This window comes from Betta splendens, chromosome 12 (assembly GCF_900634795.4).
Source record: "Betta splendens chromosome 12, fBetSpl5.4, whole genome shotgun sequence".
Taxonomy (NCBI): domain Eukaryota; kingdom Metazoa; phylum Chordata; class Actinopteri; order Anabantiformes; family Osphronemidae; genus Betta; species Betta splendens.
Window position 1 is genome coordinate 11,326,713 of NC_040892.2, and position 22,979 is coordinate 11,349,691.

Consider the following 22,979-nt stretch of genomic DNA (forward strand, 5'->3'; position numbering starts at 1 on the left):
CGAAACAAACAGTACAGGAGAAAGAGACTGAAATTTATTAGCCTACAGTTTGCTAGAGTGAACGTTTGGGAGGGCTTCACGTCATACCACGCCTTTGGCAAACGAGAGAAAGCAGCTATCAACTAAAAAATGCCAAGTGAGTGGCCAAGTCCGCAGCTTTTTATGTACAGTAAATAAAATAGGTATAAAATGACTTAATGTGTACATTTGGCCAAGTTGTTGCTGTTACAGGTCACATCCATTTCAGTAAAAGTGCATATTTGGTCTTCACTTCTTGACTTCACCCAGATCATCAATGCTGTCGTCATCCACCTATGGCGAGAAGATACAGACACTCAAGTCACCATCTGCAGAGTGGGATCGCAAAGTGATTGAAACTGTAAAAAGGTATTCATGGTAGCAATTATAGCAAATGCTGTGTGGATGGGCCGCATCGGTGTCAGACTGGACTACAAGCCGCATCTTTTTTCACAAGTTTTGAACCCTGCTCCTTAAACAACGATGGTTAATGTGTGTATCTTTACTGGTTTATGAATGCAGCGAGATGTTTACACTGCAGATCTGACTGAAAAAAGAGGCTCCTCAGCTACAAGGAAAAAGCCAATGAAACAGCAGAAAGAAAGACAAAGTGTGTGACGGCGTTTACTTCTGACTCTGAAGACAATGACTCTAGTGGTTTTATTACGCTCGCGTCCTGACGCCTCACCTCTGGCCACTTCTCTTGAATGACGTCGATTATGTCGTCAGTAAAATCTCCCTGAATGATTATTTCATCCTCGGCTGTAACGGAGGCACCACAAGAGAATTTCTGGGCAAAAAAGCGCTGAGCCTCCTTAAGGTCGATGTCTGCAGGGGTCAACAGAGTCGTTGTTAAGGACCGAGCTTTGAATAAAAAAAACAATTGTGCATGACTGTGGAAAACAGGTCTCACCAAATGTTGCCAGGCCACACACGCGTGTGACATATTTCTTCTTGGCTCTTGGGATTTTTGCTATTGTAACTTTCTGCGGTACCGTCTTCTTTTTCTGTTTGATTTGTCCTCTTCCACCTTTAAGAAAAAAAAAAAAAAAAAAAAAAAAAAAAAAAAAAAAGCAGACTAGCGGCAGGCAAGAGATTCAGAGGAACCAATACAATGATTCAAACAGGCTTGACTCTACAACATGCTCTATTCATCAGAACATTTCTCTTTATTAAACGTCTTCAAATATCAAAACTACCAAATAAACTCGGTCCAATCAGCACCATTTACTCTGCCCGTTGATTCTGAACTACTTGGAAACAAACCTCTCTTCTGCTTCTTTTTCTCCTCCTCTTCACCTGCAGGGGGGGCGTCTCCAGTGCCGGGCTCTGGCTTTGGAGCATTCGCTGCCGGGCCAATTGTCAGAAAAAACAAGCTAAACATTAAAATCAATCCAGGGTGCAATTAATTTTATGTTGATGCGTGTGAGGTTATAATTTTATGAGTCTATTCCTAGAGTGAAGTATTAAAAGGGGATTGTCGGCAAAGCTTGTCTATCTTTAGTGTTGACCCCAGAATAATCTTTTTGACATGATTTGAGCTCCTTATGAAATGTAATATTTCATGAGCCTAGTTTTAATGTATGAGGCAATTCATAAACAGAGGATTCAGTCCAGCATATTTAACCACGGCTTCAAAGTTATTTCTAGTATGTAATTTGTTTTTCAAATATTGTCAGATAATAAAACACATTACTTTATTATGTATTAGTGTCAATGGGCAGTTTAGTGTGTAAAAATTTGATCCACATAATGGGCAGTGTGACCATCAGCAGTTTATCAATTAACAAACAAGCTGCACCTCATTTTCAGTTCAACACAAATACATTTGAGAAACTTGATACTTACCTACGGTCAACTTGGCAAAGACATCTGGAAAGTTCTTCTCAAGCCACTGCCTACATTTGGCCGGCTCAGGCATGTATTCACAGTACTGCAGACACAACGGGCCACATTCACTTATAGCTGAGTTACCAGGAGTCAGTGTTCAGGTCAAATAGTTTGATTGATAAACTTACCTCCGTAGGCAGGGAGCACACTGCAGAGACAAGAAATAAATCAGTGACACGATTTTAGAAGGAATCAACACTGTAAATACCATAAAATGATCATAGAAATAGTTGTACCTCCACAATAAAGAACTTTCAGTGGGTACTTTGAATCAGGGTCGACTGTGCTATGCTCCGAAGAACCAGATTCCATCTCAGTAGTCGCCATCACAAATTATCTACAAGACAGACACACAAAGACCAAACACTTATAAACTGTGTCAATCGGAGCTTCTCTGAGTTCGTATGAAAAACGATTACAGGCTGGTTTGTATGGAGATGGTTGTGTTAAGAACAGTTGTGACTCAGGGAGGTGCCTTTAGTTGTCCCGTCTTCCCTAACTCTCTTTTTAGTTTACTACTAAAACATGTCGATCATTATGTTTCATAAAATGAAATTGCAGCTGCCAACGTATTTACTGCGGATTCGTTGGTTCCGTTAAAACTAGAGAATACTGCTAAAATGAGCGCTGGAGATGAACGTAGCTTGATTATTTTAAAATATGTTAAGGTAAACAACATACGTTTGACTGGCGGGCACTAGATGGATCAAAACTTGCACTGCATATCACAAGAGATATTATTAGACTCGAGTGCAGACAAGAACGAACAAGCCTCCTGCTAATGTTTCATCATGCTAGCTGCGCTGCTACACGAGCAGCAGCAGCAGAGGATCATAAACGGCCTCATGTAGACTGAGAAATGCCTCGAATCCGTCTTACATCAGCCGATTTCGGAAAAGCTAGCAGCAAATCGTCAGTAGTTGTTTAAATAGAATCGCAGTCAGCAGAAGTACCTTAATTGGCAGCTAACACATGCGGCTGTGTAACAGATCGTTTAGCAACTAAACGATAGTCAGGCCAAAGTATGCGTAATCGTTATCGGTCAGTAAATGTTGGCACTGGAGCAGTGGAAATCAAGTTCACCGTGTTAGAATATACCCGCTTTGCGTTTCAGCCTTTTCATTCATTTGATAAGTTGGCCAGCTGTCACCGTTAGCATCCAGTTCAGTGGACATTAGCTTAGCAGGCTAGCTAAGCTAGCGCAGCGAAAAGTAGCCAGGCTCTTCTATAGATGAGCCAAACGAAAAGAGAAAAGGCCAAGTCACATACCCCGCGATCGAAGCTCTAAATCTGCTGACTAGTCGATAAAGTTGCTCTCATTATTAGCACCAGGTGGACTGTTAGTAAAGCATTCTTATTGAGTAGCGTTCGGTCAGCGCACTGTGAGCACGCCTGCTGGGTACCGCTTCTTCTTTTCGTCCGGAGCTGGGTTCTCGTACAGCGTTATGGCACAACAGCGCCCCCTTGCGGCCATGCAACTTGTGGCGAGGTAGGACAAACATTAAAAGTTGTGTTTGTTTCTTACTCGGTTTAGGTAAGGAAGCAATTGTAGTACAATCTTTAACGTGTAACTTCACTTGTCTACTGCAAATGTAGTGAAAGTGCAGCTCAGCAAACGTTGAACGCAAACGCGGAGGCGTCTGTTTTGGTCGTGCTCAGCTCCTGTACCGTCCAACTACTACATATGAACAACATCTGTATTTAGAAAAAAGCCCCAGGACGTGATCAAGTAGACGTTTGGATCTCAGCTTAACTTGGTTTTCTCCTGTCCAGATAAAATGGACAATGGTCAACGTTTCATCCGGTCTCGACAATAGACGTTGGTTACAGTCTAAGTAACCAATTAACGAAAGAAAACCTACTGAAAAAAACCTTTTTATTTTTATGAAGTAGGATTGTTTTGCAGATCTGTTGGTTTAGCTCCGTGTAGCTACTCAGTCTTCATATATATATATATATAAATATATATATATATATTAGATTACATATACATATAATATATATATATATATACACTTGGTGTTGCTTCATCCATCTTAACTGGTTGTAAGATGGATGAGTTCTCCAGAACCGAGAACAACTGGCGCCTCACTTCTTTGGAAGCTCAGGTGAGATTACTTTTGGATTATAATTCGTATAATTTGGTCTATAATGTTACTTTTCCAACTTGTGTAGACCAACTAGTACACAGAGCGTTTTGGTCATTATCACTGAAACTGTGACACAGAGCAGCATGATCCAGTGAGATGTCCCACTGAATGTACAGTGTAGATCCAGTGGGATTCTGTTTGGGCTAATTCTTGCACAGTGTATAATATCTGTGTGAGGTGTTCAGGCACAGTACAGGTTAAGTTATCTTTTGGATGTGTTCAGGGACAGTATGAGGTATCTACTTGTGTGAGGTGTTCAGGGACAGTAGGAGATGTAGGCTATTTGTTTGAGGTATTCAGGCACAGTGTGGAGTATTCAGGGACAGTACAGGTGGAGGTTTAGTGTTAAACAAAAAGGGGAGAAATGACAACGGTAATAAAGTGAGTTACTCTGTCTAGTTTCTTGTTCGTCTGTGTGCTGTGCCAAAGCTTCCTGTGAGTGACGCGAGCGGCTCCACCATCCAGAGGCAGAGGAGGGAGCTTCAGCTGCTGATGGCTGAGTTGAAGGACAGGGACCGGGAGCTGAACATCATGGCTGCCTCCCACCGGAAGCAGCTGATGGCCTGGGAACAGGATCGCCAGAGGGTGCTCACCTTGGAGCAGAAGTGTGTCCGTTTGGATGGTGAGGAGGCAGAAGCAGCACTTTACTGATCCAGAGGGCGCTTCACGTGCGTCGCGCTTCCGTACAGAAGAGCTGCAGGAGCGCGACGAGGTGGTCCGGGCCCTGACCCGACGGGTGTGTTCGGCAGAAACCAGAGAGGAGCGGACCCAGAAGCAGCTGTCTGAGCTTGAACAGAAGCGGCAGCGCCTCGGCCACAAATGTCGAGACTTTGAGGTATTTGATTCCCCGTGTGTCTGCTCCGCGTGGTTCAGTGTGTGTGTTGACACGCGGGCGTCTTTTAGGAGAAGAACCAGAGTCTGAGCTCCACGGTCACGGCTCTGTCCACTCAGGTCGGGTCTCTGCAGGTCAGAGAGGAGGAACTGAGCTCCATGCTCAAACTGAAGGTACAAAGAGCTTTTCAGATTTGATTGAGATTAAGATTCAGCACTCTTGTTTCTGTGAATGGTTTCTCTGATGCTGTGCTCAGGACAAAGACGTGGCCGAAGCGTCCAGTCGGATCCTGGACCTCACAGGGCGCCTACGAGACCTGGACACGTCTGCGGCGCAGAGTCGCTCCAGGGAGAGCGGGCTCCTGAGAGACGTGGAGGAAAACAGGCGGCGGTACCGAGACGCCAGGCGGGAGGTCGCTCACCTCAAAGGTAGACGGGTAGAAGTTAGCACGCGTTCAGGACCCGGTGTGTTCGGCCCGGTAGCGTCTGGCGCCTCTTCTCCCCGTGTCCCCTGTGGCTGCAGAGCAGCTGCAGCAGCAGGCGGCGCAGAGCAGCGCTCAGAGGGAGGACGTCATCCGACTCAAGCAGGAGCTCCAGCTGCTTCGACGAGACCTGGCCTCATCCGGTACCATTAGCTGCTACGCTGATCCGTGCACGAGCGCTAACATACTGTACAGGCGCCTTTGCAAGTCGTTGCTGCCTCTTTGCTTTATTTAATATCAGGGGAGGGCGACAGCTGGAAGGACGAGCTGCTGGAACTGGCCCGATCCAAGCAGGAACGCACCGCGTCGGAGCTTCGCTGCCTCCAGCAGGTACAAGTACGGGGGCCCAGCAGGTACAGCTACAGGGGCCCAGCAGGTACAGGGGCCCAGCAGGTACAGGGGCCCAGCAGGTACAGGGGCCCAGCAGGTACAGGGGCCCAGCGGTAACAGCTACAGGGGCCCAGCGGTAACAGGGACCCAGCAGGGGGCGCGGATGAGCTGACGCTCAGAGCGGCCTCCACCTCAGGATCAGGAAACGCTCCTTCCTCATTCCTGCCGCCTCGCTCACGACGGCGTCAGAGGCGTTTCTGGTTCGGCAGCATAGCTCAGGCTCTCGCTGCTTGTTCCTCACCCCCTGCTCCGGGTCACTGTCATGTCCGGCCCGGCAGCAGGGAGTTCTGTCAGATGTCAGGAAAACCAGGAGCATGTTTACGTTTGTACAGAAACATTAGTCCAGTTCATGTCATTTGTATCTAAATCCAGTGTCCTTCTTTAATCAGATGATACAACTTGTAAATAGCTCAAGGTAAAGATGCATTAAGTTGTGACATCAGCTGTTTTGGCCCCTGTGTGAAATGACAACGCGGTTTTTGACGGTGGAACATGTGCCGCAGGTGTGTGAGAACCAGCGGGAGGACCTGCAGCTGCTGCAGCTGAACCCGGACGGCGCCCGTGGAGGCCCGCGGGAGCGGACGGGCGTCGCAGCAGCCTCGTCGGCCACAATAAGTGACGCGTCGTCCCTGTTCTCAGCCAGGAGCGGTTCACGGGCCGCCGCGTCAGGAGCTGTGGGCACGGCGTCGCCGGGTCACCAGCAAACGGCAGCCGGGGAGTCTCGGCGGTCGCTCCGGACGTGAGGCCGGGCTGCTTTAAGGAGCCAGCGCTCGGCGGCCGCCATCTGAGCGCTCTGTCTGTCCGTCAGCAGGGGGCCGATGCTCTGCAGCAGCTGCTGGATGAAACCAGGCAGGTCGTCGTAGCGACTGAAGAGCAGACCCCCCACCCTCATCACCACAGCAACCCCAAACACAAGGTCCAGGAGCTCCACAACCTGCTCCAGTGTCTGTAACGAGTCCATTCTGCTTGTAATAAACCACAAAAAATATGAAATTAAATAAATGACATCTGTGTTGGCTGCTTCAACAGACCAGGGGAACTCCACCCAAAGGCTGCCTTCCACCGGGTGCTTCCACCCATGGACTCAACACTGACAGTTTTCAGTGGAAGTGACGTCATGCATCAGAAATCAGTGTTACAGGACCTGAACCTGAAGCACACAGCTCAGGAAACGCATGTAATGCTTTGTAAAGGTCTTCATATGACGTGTGTAATCCTGTATGTTTCCTATAAAGTCTCAGTGAGCAGACTCCCGTCTTACAGCCTGGTGACTCTGAAACCTGTCCTACAGGGCCGTTCAGTGCTGCGCTCTCCTATTGTCTTTCCAGTTCCACCGCCTGCAGATTCTCCTGCTGAGGGAACGTCGATGGCCGTTCTCGGATTTTATCATTTGCAGCTCTGACGTCGTTTGACAAAATATTTATATGTACACTACATACAGCTGATAGGAATTTGTCAGCATCGCGTCTTTTTGTTTTTGCGCATTAGTTGCCGCATTAGTTCTCCAGGCGTTGGAGCGGATTTACGTACTACAGAAATTTTGCTCTCATATTTTTTGTTATTAAAAGGCTGATGTTTTAATGGAAAGAGAAGAAGCCACCTGAACCGGAAATCTGTCGATCACGTGCGACCCTGACGCACCGTTCAATCATTTCAAGGGGCGCAGGTGAGAAAGGAAGCCTGAATTGGGATCAATCTGGACCCGTACACCTGACGTTTGCGTTGTAAGACAGCATCAACATGAGTAAAACCAAGAACAAAACGGAGAATAAGACGGAAAAAGCTCTCGCAGCGGAGAAGGAGCAGTTTGGCAAACAACAGGTAAGGAAATATTTTCAAATGAAGGAATGAAGGTTTTTGTGGGCGAACGTGTTTGCGTCATTTTGAAACGAAAAATGTACACGGGACAGTTAAGAGTAAATTAAGTTCAGTAATTGCTGAGCTCAACATCAGTTAATGTTTCATCTATTTACAAACTTGTTTCTGACCAGTGGTTCAGGGCTCATATTTTTCTTTTTTATTTTAGCTTCACAATATCAGCAAAACTCTGACCTCAGCGGAAACACCGCCCAAAGAGAAGTATGTGCGCAGTATCCTTTCCCCAGCTGTAAGAAGCGTCGTTTTGACGCACACAAACCTCTAACGTTTCCCGTCCAGTCACTGTATCGTGAGCAGAACCTGAGAAGCGCATCCGCTCCGCTGAACCTGACGCGGAGCGGCCACAGGGGGGCGCTGCACAGGCGGATGCGTTGGTGTGCCCTCGGAAATGCGAGATTTTACGCGCGTCATAATAGAAAACTGCTTGAGACTGAAGGCCTTCACCACGAGCCTCCATTATAAACCTCACGATGGCAGGAAATGAATAATTAAAATAAATAAGAAATGTTGCTTTATTACTGAAGGTTGGCTGTGGTTCAGTTGTTTGGTTTCACAAACTACAGGGTCCTAGGTCCTAATTCTGAATACGACACTGGTAAAAACCTGCTAGCGCGGATGCCGAACCCATCCTTGACCGGCCGCACAGACATCATCCTGGGAAGCCACAAGGAGGGTGGAGCCTCCACCTTCTGGTCCTACACCCTGAACCTGCCTCTGTCCAGCAACTCCCTGATCAGCTGGAAGTTCTGCTACCTGCTGCACAAGCTGCTCAGGGACGGACACCGAAACGTAGGCTCTCCTCCGGATCCCTGCGCTCGTTCACGAGGTTTAACGTCCGTCTCACTCCCGCGCCTTTGTTTGACCCGCAGGCCGTGGCAGATTCCCACAGACACTGTCGCAACGTGAAGGACATGGGCGTCCTGTGGGTGAGTGCCTGCTGCCTGTTGTCTCATTGAAACCCCCCCATTGGGAGTATTTGACTAAAGTATTCATTTATATTGGCCTTGAGTTAGAAAACGAATGTGTTTCTTCTTCAGGGAAATTTGCACGATCGCTACGGCCACATCGTCGCCCTGTCGGCCAAGTTCCTTTGCCTCAAAATGGAATTTCACAAGAAGGTAGTTGTTTACATTTGTCGCGCGACGGCAGTGTTTGTGGGGTAAAAACTAAAGGTCCTCCTCCCCAGCACAAAGTGATCCCCGGCAACCTGGAGGCCAGTGATGAGACTCTGGAGAGGGAGGCGGGAAGCGACACGGCCAAAGTGTACGTAGTTCTCACTCTATCACTGCTTGGTGCCGTATGAGTGGAAATGTGGTCCATGGATCCGTTTTCCTCCAGGTTAGACATGACGCAGGAGCTGCTGGACTACATGGAAGCGGGGCTGAAAATGGCCGAGACGGGTGAGTCGGCGTCTCGGAGCTGGAGGCTGCCTTTTCCAGGGTACGACAGGTTTTCATTGTTTCTCTTGGTGAAGTTTTGCGCCAGCTCGACGCCAACGGGGCCAAGCCCAGTTCTCCAGCGGGCCAGTGCAGACTGACGCCTCTGATCCCGCTCGTACCGGACTGCAGCTTCCTCTACCACTTCTCCGTGCGGCTGATGTTCAAGCTCCACAGCCGTGAGTGCCGCGCGTGCTTGAAATGCCTCCACTGGGTGGAACTCGGGTCCGATTGAGACGCGTGCCTCTGCTCCACAGGCATCTCACCGGACACCCTCCTGGGGCATCGAGAGCGGTTCCGAGATCTGTTCATGAGGTAGGTTTTCAGTAAGTGACGTAATGATGCCGAGTCCAAAACGCTTGGTTGAGATTTCGAGTCACGCGTATGTTTGATGCATCTGAATGCTGAGTTCTTGTCCGCAGCCTCACACAGTTCTTCGACCGAGCCAGAGAAATGGAGTTCTTTAAAAGTGTGATCCAGATCCCAGATCTCCCCGATGTAAGTCCGCCGCCGCTTAAACCTAGATCCACCGACTTTGATGCACCGTAGCCACGTGTTCTTTGGGGCTCGCGCCTCCGCAGGCTCCTCCCAACTTCCTCCGAGCCGCCGCCTTGGCCGAGTATAAAAAGCCAGTGGTGGTGATGCCCAGCGAGGAGCGGCAGGAGGAGGAGGACGAGCCACAGCTGGAGCTCAGGGAGCAGCAGCAGGCGCCGCAGTTTTATGCTTTCAACCAAATGGGAGCGCCGGACGTCTCTCTGGAGCACAGAGAAGCAGACGAGAGTCTGAAGCGGGAGCTGGAGGTGCTCAAACCCGAGCTGCAGCTCTTTAAGTCCGAGGTAGGTGCTGCTGCCGAGGTCTGACGCCGCCGCGCATCTGTCCTGCTCCTCACATGGGCTGCGTGTTCAGGCCCAGAGGTGCGTGACCGAGCTGAAGGCCCAGGTGAACCACCTGGAGGCGGAGGTGGAGGAGCAGCGCACGCACAAGCAGATGGCCATGCTGGAGAACGAGCACCTGCGGCTGGAGGTGGAGGCGCTGCGCTCGGCCAACGTGGCCAACGTGGGCGCTCAGATCGGCTTCAAGGAGGCCGACGGTGAGTGGCGGCGTTGGGGGGGGGGGGGCGCGCCCGGTTCCGGCCGCGGGGTCCTGAGGCCTCACGTGTGTCTCCGCAGGCCGAGCCCAGGCGGCGGAGCTCCGCTTCACGCAGCTCAAGGAGAAGCACGCCGAGCTGGTGACCAGCCACGCCGACCTCATGAAGAAGGTGACGGGGGAGAACAAGCGCGGCCTCGGGCTCCGCCCCCGTCAGGTTTGTCACCGCCCCTTCTCTGCTGTGTGTCTGTGCAGAGCGCGGAAACCGTGAGGATGCTGTCCAGCACGAAGCAAGACCAGGACGAGCTGCTGCGGGCCAAGAGGCAGCTGGAGAGCGAGCTGGAGAGCCTGCGGCGGGAGAAGCTGGACACGGTCAGACACGATGAGCCACAGCCGCGAGTCCGGCGGCTCCTCGGCGTCGTATCACCGTCTCCTCTCGTTCAGGTGAACCAGCAGCAGCAGGAGGCCGAGCGCCTCAATCGGGAGCTTCTGGAGCACAGGGCGGAGCTGGCTCTGCTCCGCAGCAGCCTGGACAGTAAAGAGAAGGTGGGACTCAGGGCCACGTCATCATACGCCAGTAGGGGGCGGTCTTGTAGGAAGGCGATGGTCTGTGATGTCGTTTCAGGAGGGGACCCAGGCCAGCAGCAGCCTGGCCGCTCTGCAGGCGGAGCGCGACGTGCTCCTCCGCTCCGTCAGGGACAAGGACGCGGAGCTGTCGTCGCTGAGGCTGCAGGCGCAGCAGCAGCAGAGCTCCCTGGACCTGGACAGGGACCGGACCGGCCGGGAACTGGAGGCGCTGAGAGCGCAGCTGCAGCAGCAGGTACTGGAGGAATGATGACTAATGGTGCGCACGTGACTTAAAGTCGGTGGCCTGCATTGATGGCGCCTCTCTGCTCTGCAGCTCGCCATCAACGCAGAGCAGAAGCTGGAGATGGACAGGCTGAGGCGGGAGCTGGACTCCACCCGAGCGGAGCTGGCGCGGGCCGGCGCCGTCCTGCAGAGCAAGGAGATGGTACCGCTTCTTCTCACGTGAGCCGCCGGGCGTCACTCGCCGTCCGCCCGGCGGCTCACGCCCCTGTCTGTGCCGCCCCCTCAGAGCGGGAGCCAGCTGAGCGGCTCGCTGGCGGCGCTGCAGGCCGACAGGGACGCGCTGCTGCGCTCGGCGAGGGAGCAGGAGGCGGAGCTGAGCGCCCTGCGGCAGCAGGCGCAGCTGCACCGCGGCGCGCTGGAGCAGGAGCGGCAGCGGAGCGGCGCCGAGCTGGGGCGCCTGCACGCCCAGCTGCAGCAGCAGGTCAGTGGGCGCACGGCGGGGGGGGGGCGGGTCTGGGCTCAGTGACGCTCGGTACTGACCCGCGGTACCGACAGGCCTGCCGCGAGGGCGAGCTGGCCCAGAAGCTGCAGGAGGAGCAGTTCTGCCTGCTGCAGTGCGCTGTGGTGGAGGCCGAGGGCATCGTCCTGGACGCCGTGGCCAAGCTGGACGACCCCGTGCACGTCCGCTGCGTCAGCTCCCCCGGTAGAGAGGCTAAGAACCCCACACAAGCCATCCATGTTTCAGTCCAAACCACGAGTCTAGCGGAAGTGTTTGGATCCCATCTAATACTGTTTTCTCCCTCAGATTATTTGATAAATCGCGCTGAAATCGCTCTGGGTTCTATTGACAAGATGCAGCAGAGCCACGCGGCCTATCTGGGGAACAGGAACGGTGAGGACTCGTTGTACGCTGTGTTACCTCAGGTCATCAGAGGATCTGATCTCTGTCCTCCTCCCAGACGCCAGCGGCCTGTTGAGAGCCGTCACCCAGTTCTCCCACCTCGCTGCCGACACCATCGTCAACGGAGCCGCGACCTCGCACTCCGCTCCCTCCGACTACGCCGACTGTGAGAGACTCGCCCCCTGCTGCTCCGCACGCTGGTGCCCGTAAACGCACTCACCGCTGCGCCCCGTCTCCTGCAGGTCTGACGGACACCTGCCGGGACTGTGCCAACCACTGCCTGCAGTTCCTGATGGATCTGAAGCATCAGGCCACGCTGCAGAGGGCGGAGCCCACGGCCGTTCGCTACACGGTGCAGCGCATCCTGAGCCTGGCGCAGGTGGGCATGCATGCTAACGCCGCCGGCATGCTAACGCCGCCGGCATGCTAACGCCGCCGGCATGCTAACGCCGCCGGCATGCTAACGTCCAGCTCTGGGCTTCTATACCGCTGTGTCTCTGTCAGGATCTGCGTCCGAAGGGACAGGATGTCCTGAAGGAGGAGCTGGGGAACATGGTGGACAGAGAGATGGTGGCCACGTCCACGGCCATTGAAGAGGCCGTGCTGCGCATGGACGTAAGGACACACTCGCGTGACACTCACACACACACAAGCCTCAGGTTACTAACCTGTCCTCACATCGGATTTGCAGGAGATCCTGAATCAGGCCAAGAGAGAAACTACGGGTGTGAAGCTGGAGGTTAACCAGAGGTACTGTACAGTAGGCGACTCATTCACATCTTCTGACTCCCTGTCACTCATCTTCTCACCTCTGACCTTCACTTTAACAGCATCCTGGGGTCCTGCTCCGACCTGATGAAGGTAAGTCTTCGGTGTGACCTTTGGAACAAGTTCACGCTCCTCAGGTGTTAGTTTTGCTCTTTCTTCTCCAGGCGGTTCACATGTTGGTAACAGCTGCTACGGACCTGCAGAAGGACATAGTGGAGGGGGGCAGGGTGAGTAATGACAGCGAAAGCTGCTCAGCTGCTCCTAGGTGACGATTCTCCTCATGTCTGGCCTCTGTGCCTGCAGGGAGCTGCCTCTGTGACAGACTTCTATGCCAAAAACTCCCGCTGGACAGAGGGCCTGATCTCTGCCTCCAAGGCCGTAGGCTGGGGAGCCACGCAGCTGCTGTAAGCGCCCAGAGCACCCACTGCGCATCGCTCCCACCATCCAGATGTTCTGTAAAGTGTGTGTGTGTTCTCTGTCAGGGACTCGGCCGACCGCGTTGTGGGGGAGAGGGGAACATACGAGGAGCTCATCGCGTGTTCACATGAGATCGCAGGGAGCACCGCTCAGTTGGTCGCTGCCTCCAAGGTGAGAAGCAAATCACTGCAAAGAGAAGTAGAGTTTTATTAGCTCAGTCCCACATTTATGCATTTAATATGTGCATCAGCTTCCCCCACCACATCCATGTAGGAAAGTGTTTTCTCAGTCCACTTCTCACATGATGGCTCTGTGACAGGGGCCAGCGACAGTACTGGGCCACTACAGAACAGTACGGACCATGAGTGGCCCTCGGGCCTAAAAAAAGGCTCAGCGTAGCAGCACTTGGGTCATCAATCTTTTTTGTTGCTGTTCTTTTTTTTAAATCACGCTTCAACTGGTGTAAATTTGAAAGTGAAACTTCCAGAAACTGGATTAGAATGTGCCGACAAGCTGCTAAAGTGATGTTGTAGACTCGTCTAGGGCACATTCTATATGTTGCAGTTCTATGCTGATGCACAGACCCACTAGCTGGCATTAAATGAAACCAGATCGCTTCAACGTGAGCGTTTGGGCGTTTTATGAATGATTGTTCCTATAGAGACATTATTGGTGGCTGATGGACATCTGCGCCTGCGTCACCTGACTAGAAACTAAAATGGACCTCCATCTGAGCGTTGCCGGTGCTCTTCCCGTTTGCAGGTGAAGGCTGACCGTAACAACAAGAAGCTGTACACGCTGCAGCAGGCATCGCGGCACGTCAACGACATGGCCGCAGTGGTCGTCACCTCCAGCAAACACGGGCAGCAGCAGATCTCGGACCACGGTGAGACAGGGGCTTCCTGTTTCACGTCTCGTGTTTGTAAAGTCAAAGGAAAACACTGAAGTGACTTTTGTCCTCACAGTGGTAATGGACTTCTCTGGCATGTCTCTCATCAAGCTGAAGAAGGAGGAAATGGAGGCTCAGGTGAGGCCCGTGACTGATCCTCTACACTAGACTTGCAGCTTGGTGCAGACGCTCACCGTGCTCGGTCTCTGGCCGTCGCAGGTGAAGGTACTGCAGCTGGAGAGTCAGCTGGAGCAGGAGCGGGTGCGTCTGGGGGAGCTGAGGAAGAGACACTACGACCTCGGGGACTCTGAGGCCGTCCACACGTCCACGGAGGGAGTGGAGAGCTTCCCTCCACCGCCGCCGCCCACCCTGCTGGACTCCACCTCAGCACCTCTGCCTCCCTCTTTTCCTCACGCACAACCGTACCCGGGCTTTGCACAGTCTAGTGTGACTCCAACTCTGATGCAGACCTCCTCACTGCCTCAGCCCTACACACCTGCCTCCACCAACACATCTGGAACCTCCTACACGCCTGCCTCCAACACACCTGCTTCCATTTACACACCTGGAACCACCTACACGCCTCCATCCACATACTTACCTGCCTCCACTAACATGCCTCCATCCACCTACACATCTGGAACCACTTACACGCCTGCATCCCCCTACACTCCTCCTCAGACCTACACTCCATCTCAGCCTTACATCCCTACGCAGCCTTTCCCTCCAAGCCAGAGGTACGTGACCCCTCCATCTTACTCGCTGTCGCCACCCTCGTCGCTCACATCCAGCCTGCCTCAGTCCCAGCCTCAGTCAACCTCTCAGCCCCAGGCCGCCAATCAAAGCAAAACAGAGTCCACCAAACAGGGCTCAAAGAAACACAACATCTTTAGCAAATCTGGAAACTTGATAAAGAACGCGGTGAGTGCACACTTTCATCTTTTATTTCTAAATATTTGTAGGTTGAGTAAAGGTTTCATGTCTAAAACCATTTCTTTGACTACAGTTCAAACGAAGTGAAGCTGGAGGAGGGGAGTCTTGAGGGAAGTCTACACGAGAAGACTTGGTTTAAAAGCCCTTAATTATTTTTTTTAACTTAATTTTATTCCAGAGTCTATAACAGTTTTAAAAGCAGGACATGTAACAAAACACTGCTTGATGCCTGTTAAAAGCTTGAAGAATGATGTAATCACGCTAATGCTCACATTCTACAACAGGGAATGAAATGTTTTTCTAACAAAACAAATATAATTTTGCATGTTTCTATTAAAATAAACATTTTCCTGAATACAACCAGTTGTTTCTCATGCTCAGTTTTTAAATATAACATTTTGTTGCCTTAATTGTATCCTGGATGGTTGAAAATACTTTAACTTTACACATTTTCTACCTGAGCAGTGGTGAAAATATCTTTTAAATTCTGTTCTTCTTCAACTTGAGCAAAGAACTTAAAGTGATCTTTCTGCTTCTGGTGAAACACTTTTAGCCAAATGCCTGCACTTTGGTTCATTGGTTTTGTGAACATGTACTTCTAGCAGTAAAATACTATATAAACATGAATCCTTTAACAATATGTGTTTTTATGTGAGCATGTGAAAGAAAGACAGTTGGAGTGTTAAATGTCACATGATTTGATGTTATTTCTAACAACCTTCACTAAAAGCAGGTGATTATTTGTTTTAGTGGTAGTTTAATCTTTCACTTGACTAAAAATTGTGCTGATATATTTTGATTTAAATTTCATTGACGGGACAGTTTGGTCTAGTCCTGTAATAAATTCTCACTGCGACCTCATCTGTTTGCTATTTTTGTCATGCGCACAACAAAATGCTATATCACCACTGTGGAAGAAGGCGCTGTGGCGCCCAACGAGGCGCACAGTCAAGTTAGAAAGAGAGGGTGTGAAAACGCAGGAAGTATTGAACGCCAGCTACAAAATAAATAACACGCTTTTCCATGAGTTTAAGACGCACAAAATGCACATTCAGTTTTTAGAATATGCTATAGTATAGCTTCTATAATTACCAAAAATACTACGTAAGTATGTGTAGGAGTATTTTTTCTTCCGTAGCTCTTAAATGCTCGTAAATGTAATTCCGCTACTTTCCGTCACTGCCCCTTAATATTACTTTTAATTTGAAATTCCACCGGAAGTATGGGCTTTTATTTTGTTTTTATTTTGACAGCGGCACCAGGAGGACAACGATGGGACAAGAGCGACATTTAACTAATAATTCTGAACCTGTCCGAACCCGGCCGTCGGTAACGGGGACAGATAGTCGCTGTGTTCCATGCGGCTTGACTGGCGACTTTTAGACGGGTTGAATCGAACAGTCGCGCTGAGAACTTAGCAGCACGAAGTTTTACGGAAACAGGAGCGAGGCGGACAGGGCCGAACTAGCGCGACATGGAGGAGTCCGGCTCGGCCCTGGAGAAGAACGTGGCCGACCTCACGGTCATGGACGTGTATGACATCGCCGCCGTGGTGGGCCAGGAGTTCGAGCGGATCATAGACCAGTACGGCTGCGAGGCTCTGTCCAGGCTGATGCCCAAGGTGGTTCGGGTCCTGGAGATCCTGGAGGTGATGGTGAGCCGCAGCAGCATCAGCCCGGAGACCGAGGAGCTGCGGCTGGAGCTGGACAAGCTGCGGCTGGAGAGGATCGACCGGCTGGAGAAGGAGAAGCGGCACCGGAAGGTCCGAACGTGGCTTTTAGTACCGGTACCGCGCTGTATAAACGGCTAGAAGTTCCGGTACCAGACTGTAATAGCTTTTCTAGAGGTACAATACTGTTATAAGGCGTTAAGACGTACCAGTGCCAGGCTATAATAACGCTGCTATCGGTACCGGTACTGTACTGTAATAACGTTGCTTTAAGTACCGGTACCAGACTATAAAACTTTCCTAGAAGTTCTAGTACTGTACTGTCTTTCTGTTAGAAAGACGAATACCACACTGTAAATGTCCAGTTGTACTACACAGCTACCAGCTACTCGGTCCTGTGAGAAGGTTCTGTTCACACGCACAGGTTCTATCCACCGCTGCAGACGGGTCGCGGCTCCGTCCGCTCAGAGCTATAAACGCCGCGTCTCGTGACACTGGCTGAGTGTGAGCGGCTGCGTCTCATGACGGTGACGGAGCGTCTGGCGCTGGTCGCGTCGAGGCCCCAGAGCGAGCGCTCACCCGTGTGGACCGAGCCACCCAGAACCAGCAGCTGTGCGTCATGGCGTGCTGATGGGCTCTGAGCCTGCGTTTGCGTAGAGGTTCCCGTCGTTTCCTGCTGCAGCTCTGTTCAGATTGTGTAAAAAGCTGTTTACTTTAGATCAAATCAGTGCAGGACTTGATTTTCCCCACAGCTCAGTCACTAAGAATACAATGTACAGTATGTGAAACACCTGATTTAAGTTGTCATAGCTACCTATGCTGAAGAATGACAAGGTTTTTATTTTAAATTACTTTCATGACCCTTGATGAGCCCTGGCTCAGATGCATCCAGAACCTGCTATGAGCCTTTTGGGTTTTGGACACTGCTTCATTGGTTATGCACTAATTGTTGCATGAAGATTTGATGTGCTTCGTGCAGGAGCTGGAGCTGGTGGAGGACGTGTGGAGGGGAGAAGCCCAGGACCTGCTGACCCAGATCGCTCAGCTGCAGGAGGAGAACAAGACCCTCCTCACCAACATGTCCATCAAAGACCCCCTGAGCGAGGAGGAGCTGCAGAGGCACGAGGGTGAGACCCGGCGCGAGGCCATAATAAAGAAGCTGCAGCTGAAGCTCTGCGCTGGTTGAAGTGTGTGCGCGCGCGCGCGCGCTCGCATCGCTCTTGCTCTCTGGTACCGACGCACAAAGGCCGCCTTCTCTGTGGCTGACGAGCAGCCAGACCCACACAGAGGCCACAGTCCCCCCGCGACACAGTCCAGGCTCAGTGCACGTCACACCTGCGACACGCGCACACACCGCGGCTGCTCCCTCACAGGCTGCTCCTCCCTGTGGCCGCAGGTATGAGCGAGAGGGAGAGGCAGGTGATGAAGAGGCTCAAGGAAGTGGTGGACAAGCAGAGAGACGAGATCCGGGCCAAGGACCGCGAGCTGGCGCTGAGGAACGAGGACATCGAAGCAGTAAGGCCACGGATCCCACCATCCATCATTCACTGAGGAGAAACGAAACCAGTCCGGGATGAACGGTAGCACACCTGAATCCACCTGGCCCCGGATGGTTTTTATGTCATGGTGCCTCTGGCTGCGTTTCAGCTCCAGCAGCAGCAGTCTCGCCTCATGAAGATCAACCACGACCTGCGTCACAAGATCTCGGCGGTGGAGGCTCAAGGGAAGGCGCTGATCGAACAGAAGGTGGAGCTGGAGGCCGGCGCTCAGACCCGGGGCCAGGAGGTCGGCGCCCTTCGGCAGGAAGTGGCCCGTCTGAGGGAGCGCCTGCAGGGAGAGCGGCCCGCTCAGAACCGCGAGGAGGCGGCGGCTCCGCCCCCCTCCCCTGCAGAGGTAACCACACGGAGCGAACGCCTTTCAGTCCGCTGTCACTGTAATAATGGGGCTCCTCAGGCTGATGCAATGAACGCAGTGCAGCAGGTGGAGGCAGATACGTACTTGTGTTTTGCTCCAGCAGCTGTTGGCAGCAGGGGCCGAGGGCTGGCGCGGCACTCCGGACCCGGCCCTGCGGCCCCTGCCCGGCCCCCTGGGTCCGGGGGGGCACGAGGACCCCGAGGACGAGGCGGTGCTGCTTTGGGTAAACTGCTCGCAAACGAGTGCTGTGATCGCTCGAATCATGAACCCGCCGTTCCCCGAGGGGGAAACGCGCGTACGACCCATGAGACGTGTTAATGTAGCTGCACGGGTGTGGGACGACTAACGGAGTGGGATTATCACTGTTTAGCCAAGGGGGTGAGACTGCACCGGTGACGCCTCTAAAAATAGATCAGCCTCCAGCAGCACAGGAGCCTTTCACTTAAAGGTCCAACTCAAATCAAACAGGCTGTTGCAACCCTTTCATTGAGTCATAGATTAATTGTTTTCAGATCATTAATGACCTTTATGAGTCGCCTCCACAAATGAGACTGGATTCGGAGCTGGTCTCATTTTTCCCATCCGATCCAGTGAATCTCCTTCAGAGTGAAGCAGCAGCAGGTCTCTCCACAGTCTCAGACTTGTCACATGTAACAGAACTAGGACTGTGGACCGCTTCGGTGCATGAGTGCATGCGTTGCAGAGAGTGTTGAACAGTCTGGGCTTGAAGGGAGGAGGGGACGGTGAATGTGACACTGGTTCTGAAACTAAGCCCAGTGTCCGTTTGCCACCAGGAGGCGCTGTGCGATGAGGACGTGCCTGCTGTGTTCCAATATTTCACCAAGGTATCCTCACTTCCTCCCTGGCCTTCTGCCTTTCTTCCTTCCTTTCATTTCTGCCCTGACTCCCCTCTCTTTCTACAGGAAGCATTATATGAAGACAGTGGCGTCCCGGACCCCAAGGACCCCAACCGGCCCCGCTTCACGCTGCAGGAGCTGAGGGACGTCCTCCACGAGAGGAACGAGCTCAAGGCCAAAGTGTTTCTGCTGCAGGAGGAGCTGGCCTACTACAAGAGGTACCGAGCAGCCTGACTGCATGGGCCACAGTCCCGCCGTGGGCTTGGACGTTTTTAACTTTTGTGTCTGCGCAGTGACGAAACGGAGGACGAGCTCGTCCCCCCGACGCCGTCTCCCTCGCCTGAACTGAGGACTCGCTCCCGCTCCTCCGCTCAGCCCGAGTCTGGGATCAAACGCCTGTACGTTCACTCCCACGCACCCGCAAGCACACGGTCAAACCTTCGCTTTGCACCATCAGTGTTAGCAGCAGCCGTGGCGTCTGCTGATGCTAATAGTCTATGCGCAGTACAGTTAAAATACCGCTGTGGGTAATGTTTGCTGCTCAGGTGCATTTACACTTAGACGCAAGAGCCGAGTTACTGCACAAAGGGACAGGGTTTCATGAACACACCTTGCATTTTCTGGCTTCTTTCACACCCTGTGCTCAGCTTCTGCTCCTGTGGCCCGGCATGCGCCATGAGCACGGCCCATTTCTGACAGAACTGCATGATACTGTACAATGAGTCAAGTGGGTCCAAGGCTGACGTGGTCCCTGTCTCCCCCGTCTGCCCCCCCCCCTCCCCCCTCTGTGCGTCTCTTCCCGTGCGTCGTCACCTCTGTGGAGCAGGATCTTCACCGCCGTTATGCCGATGGTGGCGGCTGGTTTGATCCCAGATGACCCCACTTTACAGCCAATCAGACGCCTCATGTCGCTTGTATGACTTTACGTTTGGTTGCTTCTGAGTCTGGTTCCCTGCATGTGCTGGCGTTTAGTGCCCTTGGCTTCATGTACGTAGTATTCTGATTGGCTGATTGTGGGGCTGTCTCACCATCGGTGGCTGTGGATCCCCGTTAACGTCAGCCAATCAGAATAGACGTAGCATCCCGTCTCTCACCTCTGAACTCACAACAGATGTGCCAGTTAAACGTCTGAGCAGAAACCGCTGGAGCTGATTTTAACTCCTGACACCTTGTTCATCGTAATTATACGATATTGACTAATAACAAACAACATAACCATCCATTTTTGCAACTGCTTGCCTGTGTAAGTGTTGTAGGGATCAGGGTTTGAGGCACCGGGGATGGAACCAAGGTCATATCCAGTTGAGTCACTGATTTGACCCTGAAAATAAAAACCTTATATAAAACCTTTTACTAAAATTAGAACATCTCTTATAACTCAGCATGAATTAACACGGTGTCCGCCAGTGTCTTGAGTTATTATCACTGAGGAGCACAGTGAATGTTCAGTAGTTTGGATGCATTGATGCTGAGGCTGCTAATGCTAGTTCACCACCACTAACTGCTACTGACGCCAGATAACAGTGGGCATCTTCCTGTAAATCACCGGACACGTCCCACTCTCTAGCTCTGCCTCCTCTCTCCTCGCAGGTTTAGCTTCTTCTCCCGGGACAAACAGCGGGCGCCGCAGCGCAGCTCGCAGGTGGACGGCGTCCTCGGCTCGTGGGCGGTGAAAGACGATGGCTACACGGAGCAAGCACAGGAGGCCCTACAGCACATGTAGCCCCAGACTATTAACAGTCCACATGCATCGCTTCAAGGCCAGATCAGGAGGCATTAACCAAACCTACACCCTGACTCACACCGCTGCTGCGAACGAATGTGGGTGAAGTGAAGGAGGCTGCAGGTTAGAAAAACGGTTTAAGGCTGAATGAGGCTTCAGAGGAAAAGGTAAAGTCAAGGTGTTGGATGGAAAGTGAAAAGTTGTTGCAGTCTGAATGGGTCAATGTTATGTTGATGGAGTAAAGATGACGATGCAGGTGAAGCAGTGAGAGGCAAAGTCCTGCAAGAAGCCCAGATATGAGCACATGAAGGAAAATGAAGTGGACTTTTAAAGACATCCAGTGAAGGATGTTGCACATTCTGACGACTCATTTGTGTCTCAGTTATTTATTGAAATGTCCTCGTTTTATCGGCAGCTCCTCGGTTCATCGCCAGCAGTTTGCCAGTGTTGTCAAACTACGCAGCTTCGTGTGCTCCCTGTGTGTGAGATGGTGCATAGAATGACACAGTTAGATACAGGAAACCTCGTAGATGATTATCATGCACTGAAAAGAGAAATGGAAAAAAGACTCAGTTCAGCTTTAACTAAACTAAAGTTAGGATTTACTTTGAAGTTTTCACATGGTCTTTGTTGACTTTCTTTATGTTTTAAAATGTCACACTTTGATATAGTATCCAATAATCTACTAACAACTAATTTTGACAATATTGCTAATTTTCTTTGTATTGCATTAGTTTGACTTATTACTGACAAATTAAATTACACGGTCATCGCACTTATGACATAGTGATCTATGTTCTAAAGTCATGACAGAGTTATATTAGTGTCCTTTAATTAATAGTGTTTTAACCCCACTATATACATTTGACATTTTAGTTTAGATTTTACCTTGTATTATATTCTAAGCTTTTTACTTTGAGGATGAAGTGTTTTAGATGAGTGAGAGAGGGAAATACAAACAATAACATTGTGCAGTTTCTTTATTTCCTGTGTAAATATTTGACATTTAAGTTTATTTCTGACTAAATGACCTGCTGAGTTTAAGTCATTGGAAATGTGCTGCTACATTTTTATAGTAAAGTCACTAAAGGGAAGATGTTTTGTTTATTAAAAATATAGTTAGTGCGGTGTCAAGTGTACTAATGTGAAAAACATCTGCTACCAGCACACAGTAATATGTGGTTTGCACATTAACTAGTGATTTTATGCATCATTTGTACATGGCCTCAAATGTAGAAATTGTTTAAATTCTGTACAGCAGAAATAAACTCAATACAGAGAAGAACAGTATAAAGTTACATTACAAGTAAAGATCCCTCAGACTGTTTTGATGAAGCAAAGCTCCAGCCTGGTTTTCGGATCACTGACTTAATAAAGCTGAAGTGTGATTTACAGTCTTTAAACTGCTCCTGAATTGCTGCTGATGCCCCTGTTATGGTGTGATGCTGATTGGTAACATCACCTGACAGGCAACTGGAGTTTTAATTGAAACATGTGAAGGTAACATCAGAGGCCGAAGGCCGAGAATGTGAAGGAATTTGACATCCGAAATTCATGTTCTGGACGCATTGTGGACGACTCACACACTGAAAGGAGATCAACCAGCTCCAGATGCTCAGTCTGCTTCTATAGCTGGTTATTGAGTCAATGTGATGACTACTCACCTCACCTCTGTCTACGAGTCCTGTTAAAATGATCATTTAAAGAGTGGATCCCTTCTCTGATAAAGTTAATTCTAGTCGATTCAGTAATGAAAAACAATGTTTCAGGTGTGCTGTCATTTATCTGTGAGTTCTAAAGGAGAACACATATACTGCTGTGGTGACATCTTATAATAGTTTAATGTTTGCTGCTTAGGTGCATTAACACTTAGTTGTAAGAGTCAAGTTACTCCACTAACAGCAGAGGATTTGATGTAAAACTGCCTTCCTTTATAC

General features: G+C 50.9%; 4 protein-coding genes across 12 annotated transcripts; 3 read left to right on the top strand and 1 right to left on the bottom strand.

Moving 5' to 3' along the window:
- Nucleotides 1-12: 12 nt before the first annotated feature.
- denr (density-regulated protein) lies at nt 13-3,319 on the bottom strand. Of its 2 annotated transcripts, none has more exons than XM_055513366.1 (8): nt 3,178-3,319; nt 2,145-2,245; nt 2,037-2,056; nt 1,866-1,951; nt 1,285-1,373; nt 932-1,048; nt 707-846; nt 13-312 (listed from the first exon to the last, which is right to left on the bottom strand). In XM_055513366.1, exons 2-8 carry the CDS (start codon nt 2,233-2,235, stop codon nt 268-270), a joined length of 588 nt encoding a protein of 195 aa, XP_055369341.1. In that variant the 5' UTR covers nt 2,236-2,245; nt 3,178-3,319; the 3' UTR covers nt 13-267. The 2 variants fall into 2 exon arrangements, with proteins under 2 accessions (XP_055369341.1, XP_055369342.1); XM_055513367.1 differs by lacking the exon at nt 3,178-3,319 and adding an exon at nt 3,007-3,031.
- ccdc62 (coiled-coil domain containing 62) lies at nt 3,266-7,010 on the top strand. Of its 2 annotated transcripts, XM_029169264.3 has the most exons (9): nt 3,266-3,397; nt 3,960-4,016; nt 4,488-4,680; nt 4,748-4,893; nt 4,962-5,063; nt 5,147-5,318; nt 5,413-5,514; nt 5,613-5,701; nt 6,265-7,010. In XM_029169264.3, the coding sequence occupies exons 2-9, from the start codon at nt 3,960-3,962 to the stop codon at nt 6,502-6,504; spliced, it is 1,101 nt and encodes a 366-aa protein (XP_029025097.1). In that variant the 5' UTR covers nt 3,266-3,397; the 3' UTR covers nt 6,505-7,010. The 2 variants fall into 2 exon arrangements, with proteins under 2 accessions (XP_029025097.1, XP_055369331.1); XM_055513356.1 differs by lacking the exon at nt 3,960-4,016.
- Nucleotides 7,011-7,121: 111 nt separating this feature from the next.
- Nucleotides 7,122-15,239, top strand: LOC114866917 (huntingtin-interacting protein 1-related protein-like). The gene is made up of 32 exons (XM_029169165.3): nt 7,122-7,582; nt 7,788-7,851; nt 8,286-8,428; nt 8,509-8,565; nt 8,677-8,757; nt 8,826-8,902; nt 8,978-9,039; nt 9,114-9,254; nt 9,333-9,390; nt 9,498-9,573; nt 9,657-9,911; nt 9,982-10,165; nt 10,245-10,333; nt 10,417-10,533; nt 10,606-10,707; nt 10,787-10,981; nt 11,063-11,173; nt 11,258-11,452; nt 11,527-11,674; nt 11,777-11,863; nt 11,931-12,038; nt 12,115-12,251; nt 12,377-12,487; nt 12,564-12,622; nt 12,703-12,733; nt 12,805-12,867; nt 12,944-13,044; nt 13,123-13,228; nt 13,820-13,943; nt 14,023-14,084; nt 14,166-14,867; nt 14,953-15,239. Exons 1-32 carry the CDS (start codon nt 7,502-7,504, stop codon nt 14,986-14,988), a joined length of 3,963 nt encoding a protein of 1,320 aa, XP_029024998.1. The 5' UTR covers nt 7,122-7,501; the 3' UTR covers nt 14,989-15,239.
- Nucleotides 15,240-16,107: 868 nt separating this feature from the next.
- On the top strand, nt 16,108-22,445 carry rilpl1 (Rab interacting lysosomal protein-like 1). Of its 7 annotated transcripts, XM_055513337.1 has the most exons (10): nt 16,108-16,641; nt 17,528-17,675; nt 17,945-18,063; nt 18,196-18,441; nt 18,563-18,685; nt 19,257-19,307; nt 19,386-19,537; nt 19,613-19,717; nt 20,146-20,233; nt 20,910-21,052. In XM_055513337.1, exons 1-10 carry the CDS (start codon nt 16,354-16,356, stop codon nt 20,913-20,915), a joined length of 1,326 nt encoding a protein of 441 aa, XP_055369312.1. In that variant the 5' UTR covers nt 16,108-16,353; the 3' UTR covers nt 20,916-21,052. The 7 variants fall into 7 exon arrangements, with proteins under 7 accessions (XP_055369312.1, XP_055369313.1, XP_055369310.1 ...); XM_055513338.1 differs by lacking the exon at nt 20,910-21,052 and having other exon boundaries at nt 20,146-20,239; XM_055513335.1 differs by lacking the exon at nt 20,146-20,233 and having other exon boundaries at nt 16,109-16,641; nt 20,910-22,445.
- The last annotated feature ends 534 nt before the right edge of the window (nt 22,446-22,979 follow it).